This window comes from Colobus angolensis, unplaced genomic scaffold (genome assembly GCF_000951035.1).
Source record: "Colobus angolensis palliatus isolate OR3802 unplaced genomic scaffold, Cang.pa_1.0 Scaffold287, whole genome shotgun sequence".
NCBI lineage: Eukaryota > Metazoa > Chordata > Mammalia > Primates > Cercopithecidae > Colobus > Colobus angolensis.
This window is the reverse complement of record NW_012116121.1, coordinates 2,293,875-2,302,771: the sequence shown is the minus strand read 5'-3', so window position 1 is coordinate 2,302,771 and position 8,897 is coordinate 2,293,875. Positions and strand designations below refer to the sequence as shown.

General features: G+C 44.3%; 1 protein-coding gene across 1 annotated transcript in view; it reads left to right on the top strand.

The window, feature by feature from the left end:
- The first annotated feature begins 1,969 nt into the window (after positions 1 to 1,969).
- Positions 1,970 to 8,897, top strand: part of SMIM21 (small integral membrane protein 21) — a 13,869-nt gene continuing 6,941 nt past the window's right edge. Inside the window, 2 exon segments of the mRNA XM_011948935.1 lie at positions 1,970 to 2,087; positions 5,252 to 5,379. Of these exon segments, the coding sequence (XP_011804325.1) occupies positions 1,970 to 2,087; positions 5,252 to 5,379 (246 nt within the window).

Below are 8,897 nucleotides of genomic sequence, written 5' to 3'. Positions count from 1 at the left end.
TGCTGATCTTATTAGTTTTTTCCTGAAAGTTCAGACATATTCCATTCTGGGATTATGCAAATTATGCTTAACTGGAGAATACTTAGGTTATTATAATTTCTCTTGAGCTAATTCTATTAGCTTAACTTTTGGAAGCATTTTAGCTACTAGAATTTTCAAATGTATGTGTTTTTCTTTTCTCCTTAAAGAAATTATCAAGAGCTTGCCCCAGTTCGAGGTCTTAAAACACCAGAAGAGATAGATGTACACGGAATTAAGAAAAAATATCACTCAAAAAAATTATGACCCCCCAAAGAAGAATGATGTTTTGTAAATTCTTTCACATCACCTCCGAATTTTAATTCACAAATTGGAGTCTGATTAAAAATAGGAGAAAACTCTTAATAAGGATTTTTGTAGAGTACGTAATACATATAAAATTCCTCTCATGGAAGCCAAGCAGTCTTTCTTCCAACAAGATGAAATCAATCATTTTTTAGGGCTCACCATAGTAAAACAAGTTCATACAGTAAGTGAAAGATACCTACATTAAGAAGACAAGGTTCTTGACTCAATGGGCTTAGAGTTGAAAGGAAGATGAGACTTCTAAGAAGACAAACCACTCCTGGGCAGCTAGAGGCTGCAGGAAGTACCTCCAGGACACTCCACTCAGTGGGCAGGCTGGGGAAGCCCGGAGGAAAAAGAGTCTCCTCAGACACCAAGAAAGGCTTCTTGAAGGAGACTGTGTTTGAGCTGGGATTTGGTCAGGAGAATTGACTGTCCCAGAGAGAAGGACTCACATAAGCAAAGGACACAAAAGGGGAAACATTAAGGGACAGTCCCCAGGACCAGAGGGAGGCTGTATGAGGTGAAAGGTTTGGCACAGCTACAGGTAGATTAGGACGGGGAATATGGGGCCTAGCCAGTACTTTGAAATGTTTGGGCTTCGTTTTGCAACCTGCGAGCACTCCTTGAAGGTAGAGGGTTGGCTGAGCGTGAGAGTAACATGATTTAGACATGGGCGTTGGGCCATGCTATGGAGATAGCTGGGCCGCTGAGTGACCATCGCAGCCGTGTGTGCCCTCCAGCAGCAAATGAGGGTCCAGATTAGTGCAGAACTCTGGGATATTAAAGCGGGGTGGGAAGGGTACATGAAGCCAGAACCGGCAGAGGAGGGAGGAAGGGATGGCTAACAATGACAGCGGCCAACTAGATGGCTGGTGACACCATTCAACAGGAGCAGGGAAATCACAAAAAGGTGGAGGCAGAGGTTTGCCAGGCAAATGGAGTGCCTGGGGGTGCCAGCGGCTCTGAGGCTGACTAGGAGAAGCTCTGCGCGGTCTGCAGGCGGATGATCACGAATCTGAAGGTAGTGAATAAAACACAAAAGGGAACGTAGAAGACACCATACGACAGTCAAGAACAGATGCAGGGGAGTCCATTGTTCAAGGGGAAGAGCAGAGAACGAGGAGACAAAACAGCGAAAGCGGGGTCCCACAGACGGGGTCACGGTGCAGAGAGGGGTGCACACGGTCTGAGTCTGGGGGAACAGAATGCTACTGACATAGTGCATGGCTTCTTAACAGCCTCACCACATGGCTGCCACAGAGGCAGGGCAGAGTCCTCCCAACAGTGAACACGTGTCTGTGTGTGCCTGGGGCCTGCATGGGAACTTGAGACTTGGAGCTGGAACTAGGTAGCAGAACTCAGAAAACAGAGTCAGGTGTGAAGCTCACAGTAAGGACCAGACAATCCAAGGAGGACTGAGATCCAGAAAGAGAACCCAGGAGTAGGGATGCGCTTCATGAGCAAGCCTAATGAAGAGGCTCTGAAAGCCAGGGAGTGACGAAGAGGGAAGGGATGCAAGCCAGGTGCTTTCTGGCAACGTGCAGCCTCCAAACCCTGGTTCATGAAAGGACCAGCTTTACTGTCTGATGCACACTCTTCAAATTTAGCAATAACCTCTACCAACCAACCTCCGTTTCCAGGGATGATGCTGGCTGTTCCTTCGGAGGTGTCGAACCGATGTCCTGAACTCCTCTGCACTGACTGGGATGCCGCAGACCCCTCAGAGGGAAGGAATCCTGCCTTTTCATTCCAGACGCGGTGTATGCTGACAGCTCTCTTCACAAGTCCAAAGTTGAAATCACTTCTATGGGCTTGAAAAGTCTCCTTTTCTATGACAGATTAAAGAAAAAATTTTCTTCCATCAGGAAAAAAAAAAAAAAAATAGGGCTTACACTCTATTTTTAGGGGCAAAATAGCAGCAGCAGCTGAAAGTAAAAACCTTTGGACTCTCACAATCCCATAAATAAAGCAATAAGATTCTCTAATAAAGCGGGTTAACGGGATAAACTAGACCAAGTGTCTAAATACCGAGGACCCATGGAGGGAACAGGTTCATTTAACTAAGACTCTAATCAGAGGCCACTGATTAATCTTAATCCTACAAATCATCCACTGTGACTCAGCCCATAAACTGCGGGATCTTTCATTCTCATGCCTCATAATAGGTGTGGGAGGAGCCCAGCTGACATAAGAAGACTGTGGCATGACATCATAAAAATCACCAAGTGGCATGGTTAAACACCCACACACGGTTATGATGCCGCGCTGCTAGGCTGAGCACCGCACGCACACTCAGGAGTGATCTCTCCACTGCTTCTCTGCTGCGTGGGTCACAAGGCTTCTCATGAGTTATCCAAGTCCTCGTCTAATCACCAATGCTTCAGTCAAAAACCAGGGCATGTGAGAGTTTATATAGGAAACAGGACATCTAAACCTGGAATGAGGGAAGGGAGGAAAAGGAGGGAGGAGTGGGGAAGGTAAGACTCATCTTATTCATTTTGTTTTCTATCACCTGGTACTTCCCCTGGTCTTAGCGGGCTCATGTTGCGCTGGCACATGCTTCAGGCTGTAGCCCAAGGCTGGTTTAACCTACTACAGGGTTTAAGTTTTCAAAAAGAATTTTCAGCAGATGCACTAAATATGGTCAAATATTTCAGTGTTGTTCCTAATTATTTGAAGTTAACTATCTAAAATCCACTGACTACAGATTACCTTCACCCAGGTCTTCGGCCCCAGCTGATTCATAGGGCTGTTTAGAATTAAAACCCAATTTTTCTTCCTAAATCCACAGACAACCCCAACCACACTTAAAGGACAGCTAAGAAGCCGCAATCCCTTCCCAGCAAATAGTGCTTATTATCTTACAGAGCAGGTTCACAACTTGTCACTTCACTTTGACCTCCTGGTTATCCTGCCTATTTTGTAGGAAAGGAAACTGGGGCCTACAAAGGTTGGGTCAATTGCCCTAGATCATGTGGAGGGCAGTTGGTACAGCCAGAATTTAAGCCACCTTGGCTCTGTCTCTGGTCCTCATAGCTTCTCTACCAGAACTACAGGACAGGAAGAGCTAGGAAAACCATTCCAGAGCTCAACTGTAACTGAGCATAAACTCTGAGCTCATTAGAAAACTAGAAAATTACATCCTTTTGCTCTTGTTCACAACTTTTAAGCTGTACTTATCCATAAAGAGGAATCACCATGTGCATAGACTGTTGTAACCTGATTTGCGTATGATTATCAGGAAAATAAACATGATTATGGTTGTTTTTCCCCCTCTAAGTCTAGTTGGCAGAGAGAAACTTCGTCCTTCCTTGGCACCCCTCTCAACTGTCAGAGACAAAGCTGTCCCTCGGAGATGAGGTCTCTTTCCACCCCCCACACCCCACTGTCTTTTAGCAGCTGGAAGTTTGAGGCCTGTAGGAAATTGAGGATTAATTTTTAGTCTGTGATTTTTTTCCTTTAAATCACCAACTCTGAGATTTCTAGGTGTTACTCTGCGTGTGTGTGCTTCACAATATCAACTTTCACAACTTGGGATCTGCTAGAAAATGGGCTTCCGAGCTCCCTTCCTGTCTCTCCACGCAGGTCTCAAGCCTCCTCTGTCTCTGCTCCCTCTGCATGTTTCTGCCTTTCCCTTGTCCACGGCCTTGGTGGGACCCGCCATTGTTTGCTCTTCTTTCTAGAGAATGAGTCTTGTCTCCAACTAGATGGGAAAAACCGCTCAGGACAAGACCATCAGAACAGCACTCAGTTACTGATTTGTATGCTGTGCATATGTTCACTGTTCACGTAATAACAGGTATTTTATGAGTCATCCTGTATGTCAAGCACAGCACATACTGTCCTGGGCATTTACTCAACACCAGCACTGTGGAGCACCCATCATGAGTTTCTGTGGGCCGGGACTCACAACTCTGTGCATCTCTCTTCATCAGGCACCTTGTCAAAAGCCATCCACAGTATGGGGATAACGCAGCAAGTATCTGGTGAACGTGTGTGTATTAAGTACCACTTAATTTTCCCCTCACTGAACACCATTTACAAACAGACGAAGATCTGTGAAACTTCCCATGAGGCAGCGCAGAAGCATCCGGAGGCCACCGCACATGTCTCATGGCCACTCTCCACCCTGTGATGGCGGTCTGCACAGGGCTTCCTCCTGGGGTGGCTCCCAAGTAACCTCCCTTCAGCTTTCCCCCTGCTGTTCCATGGTGCTTGTCTTCCAGCAGAATCTCTCTCACTTTAACAATTAAATGGACAACCCAGGAAACCTACACTTGGAATTCAAAGAAATGTTAGACTCCTATGGAGTGTCTCATTAGGTTAAAGGAAAGTTATGGAAAAGTCTGATGGGAAAATAAGTCTCTACATTTTGCTTAGGGCCCAAAAAGAATCCCAGATTTTGTTTCCATTCAAGTGCATCTAGTAGTATTTATTTTGATTCAGGGAGATGCAGTTCATTTTTAGCATTCACAAAAGCTTCTTGACATCAGATCCAAAGCCTGTGCCATGGAGATATGGTTAAACATTCTCACGCAGCATCACTGAGCCGGAGAGCAATCTGAGAAACCTGAGAACTCTACGTGTGGGAAGATTCCAACCGGCTCCATAAAATACTACCTGGACCTGAGAACTCTATGTGCAGGAGGATTCCATCCGACTTCATAAAATACTACCTGGACCTGAGAACTCTACATGTGGGAAGATTCCATCTGGCTTCCTAAAATACTACCTGGACCTGAGAACTCTATGTGCAGGAGGATTCCATCTGGCTTTATAAAATAATACCTGGATCTTCAAGGTTGGCAAAGAAGAGAAAAGCTCCTTGGGAACTTAGTTACTAGGTCTCACAGCACAAGCTCTGTGTCCTCAGAGTCGCCACCATCAAGGAGCCCTCTCACTGGTCACTGCTGCGGCCCCTAAGTGGACCAGTGTGTGTCCACAGCTCCTCCCCGATTCCCCATAGCACAACTGGGAACATTTAAACAAAACTCTGCAGGAAAGGGAGGGATACTCAAGGGGAATTTGCTGCAGAAGGAAGCACCTACCACCGTGAGTTTACGGGTCTTTAACAGAAGTATCACTGTAGAGCTATGGCCCTACAAAGCACTCTTTTGCCCCAATCTCCTGTGAGTGTGCTGTCTCTCAAACCCAGATTCTATGAAGTTCAAGATGAGACGTCAATCCAGAGCTCATTCTTTCTCAGTTCTGACCAAGACAACCTCTCAATTCCAGTTCCCAATCTGAGGAAGAGCTGCCCCTTTCAGAAAAGGTACTGGGCCCTCCCCTTGGGCATTACGTCAGTATACAGGCCAGTGAGTCAATGATCTCTCCCCTACACAGAGAGCCTCTTAACACAGATGCAAGGATGCCTCCAAATGCTTTAAGCCTAGGTGCGCCTGCAACAGCTACAAACTCAACCTACCCAGGCAAATTCAATACTGCACTCCTAGAAGAAAGTTTATTTTCCTTCATTACAGGACAGAAGCAAAAGTTGCAACAAATTTCACCACTCATGAACCATTTTCCAATGTGCCAGCAACAGACGCCGTTGATAGACACCCCATTTGCAGAGGTGATGGGGTGATCAGTGGCTTCTGAAAAGGAAGTTTATGACCTAGTCGTATATCAGAAAGGTTAAAGTCCTAAGACAAAATTTCTGGAACATCTTCTCCTGTAGCACAGGGTTCCTCTTAGTGTTTCTGACTGTGAAGAGGAGATGGATGGGAGCAGGCAGGTAGCATCTCCGCATCTCCTTCCTCCGTTTTGATGTCCACCGCTGCTTCTTTATTTCCTTTTCCTTTTTCCATTTCTTTCTTTTTTTTTTTTTTTTTACATTTTAAAAGTAATGGTCTTAAAGTTCTTCAGTCTTAAACAAATCATAGAAGGCTTTAAAAGTTGGTTTTGTGCATTTTGTATGTCATAGTTATAAGTGGATTTGAAGTCCTTATAATACTTTATAAATTTCATCAATCAACATCCAGGTAGGTAGAATCTTAGATACATGATGATGGTTATGAATTAATACTAGGCTGGTGTGTGCTGGGTTTGTCTCTAGGCCTTGGGTGAAGGCTGCGATGGGGTGCGTGACATGACTCAGGAGGCACTCGGTGGGAAATCAGGAGAGGCAATGGTAACACAGCACCTCAAACATCTCAGGGCAGCTGGTCTACACCAGCTACACAGTAGGCATGAGGAGTGCAAAGATGGGAGAGGCAGGGGCCCTCACCTCAGGGAGCACATGGATACAGAGACCGTCCCTGTCCCCTCCATCCTCAAGTCTTGATTTCTTCCATCTTTCTCAGGTGGGAGGTTAACTTGCTGCTGAAGAGATTTCAACAGCATGGGAACTTACATATAATCTGAATAATTGAAAGTAAAAGAGTTCATCTTCTGGGTCCTACTTCTGCTGTTTTCATCCACTGCTTCCTACCTATGTGCTAAGCATTTGCATGCAGCCTCACCTGTCTTTTCAATAAGAAAGCCAGTTGATAACTAATTCACACTTAGGTGGGCTGTTAAACCATAAAATGTTGACGAGGGAAACAACACTTAATAATAAATCATATCATGGTAACATTTCTGTAGCCAGTAGGAAAATGGTTTCAGGTGTGAATAATTCTCACTACTTCATGGATCACACAACATAGATACTGTTCATTAATGACTCTAAAGTCAATACAGGGCATGAAACTGTAAGGAATTCCTTCCTACTATTGTCCAGGCAGTGAAATGGGACTTTTTTTCGTTTTGGCCAGTGTTCACTAGTTCCACTATGTTTCTGATCAGATCTTCACATTTAATTTCTTCTTAGGTATTCATGCATCTGGGAGTTCTTATTTACTGGAGACTCAGTATCTCCTGTTTGCAGGCAGTGACTGGGTGTTCAGTGAGTCCAGATATCTCCGGATGGATGCTGTGGATAAGCTTGGTGTCCAGTGGAATCTGTCTCATGCACAGAGGACGAAAATCCAAAAGCTCACATGGGTTCCAGCACAACAGATAGCCTGTCCCACTAGAGTTGTGTTAGGCGAGGTGTGCACATTTGTATCATCTGTCACAACTATTGACCCCTCTCTTTTCTCAGTAACAGCAGATACACTTGCCTATCACCACGCGACGGGGGAGTTGATCCACTACCAGGCTTGGCCTGTGGCTTGCTTTGCCCACAACAGCGTGAGCAGTGTGATGTGCAGCATATCTGAGCAGAAGCTTTAAAAGCAATTGTGTGGTTTGGTTCTTCCCCTTGTACTTCTCATCTTCCATGAAAAGGGCCTGTTTCCCCAGATCTCTGCTCCTTAGCCTGAGTCCTGGAATGAAAAGACACAGTGTCACAGTAGTGAGATATTTTAAACAAGAAAGAAATGCTCGCTGTTACAAACCGCTGAGATTGGGGGGTTGTTGTCACTACAACACACCTACTACAACATGATATACAACACACCTACTACAACATGATATGGACACTAGGACAAGGGACATGCATTTCATCCCTTGTCACAATGATTTTAAAAATCCATTACTATGCACAGGACTTGGCATGATACAGGCATCAGGCAGACAGGATAACAAGTGCACTGGGAGGCTTCCAAAGTCTTTAGGGATTTCAACAGTCCTTTCAGTTGAAGGAAGACTGACCCTCCACCCCATGCAAGAACATTATTAGTGTGAAACTCTCAAGTGCTGTATCCTAAACACACCCCCTTAATAACAGAAAGAAATCCTCCCTCCTCTGAATTAAATAAACCACATGTTATTCATCAGATTTCTATATAATATTGCTGCTACTTGTACATGTAATCATAAAATTATTCATAAAGCTTCAGGTCAAGGAAAGAAAAGTAAATATTCCATTTTTAGTCCTGACATGGACATCCCTAATAAAATGTAGTCACTAATAAGAATCTTGTTGATTGTATTTGCTACTTATTTTTAAGTGTCAGTGGATTAATACTATAATATGGTTTCTCTTGGTTGATCGGAAATGATACCTGTACATTCAGAGAAGTCATAACCGAATAGCTAGAAGTGTCAGATTACGGCTATGGGTGGTCTTCTCTTTTGTACTGTTGAATGAAGAGAGACAAAATGGTCAAACCTTCTTGAAGTAACGCATTGCAAAGAACAGTTCAACCTGAGTGGTAGATTTGAGAACTAAAGGATAAAGCAGCTACAGACAACAACTAACAGACTGATGATGTTCTGGCTCCGTTCCAAAAACATGTCACTAAAATGACAGTGTCTTTGCTGATTAAGGCTATTAGTAAAAAAAAAAAAAAAAAAAAAAAAAAATTGGACTTAAGTCTCTTGTACACTCGAAATTTACAGGTGATGGGTGAATTTCACTTATCACAGTAGAAATACTCGAGCCAATCAAAACAGAGGTGTACACAGCACAAGTAATTTATTAATTCACTGTTCTTTCCTGAAATGGGCTTGAGACAGTGCTATTGGCTCCATATTTTCTGGTTGCAAAGTTTAAAGAAAAGGGCACGAGAACCACGAGACGTCCCTGAGGCCAGAGCCCCATCCCATCACCTTCTCGCTGTTTGCCCATAAGCAAAGTGACT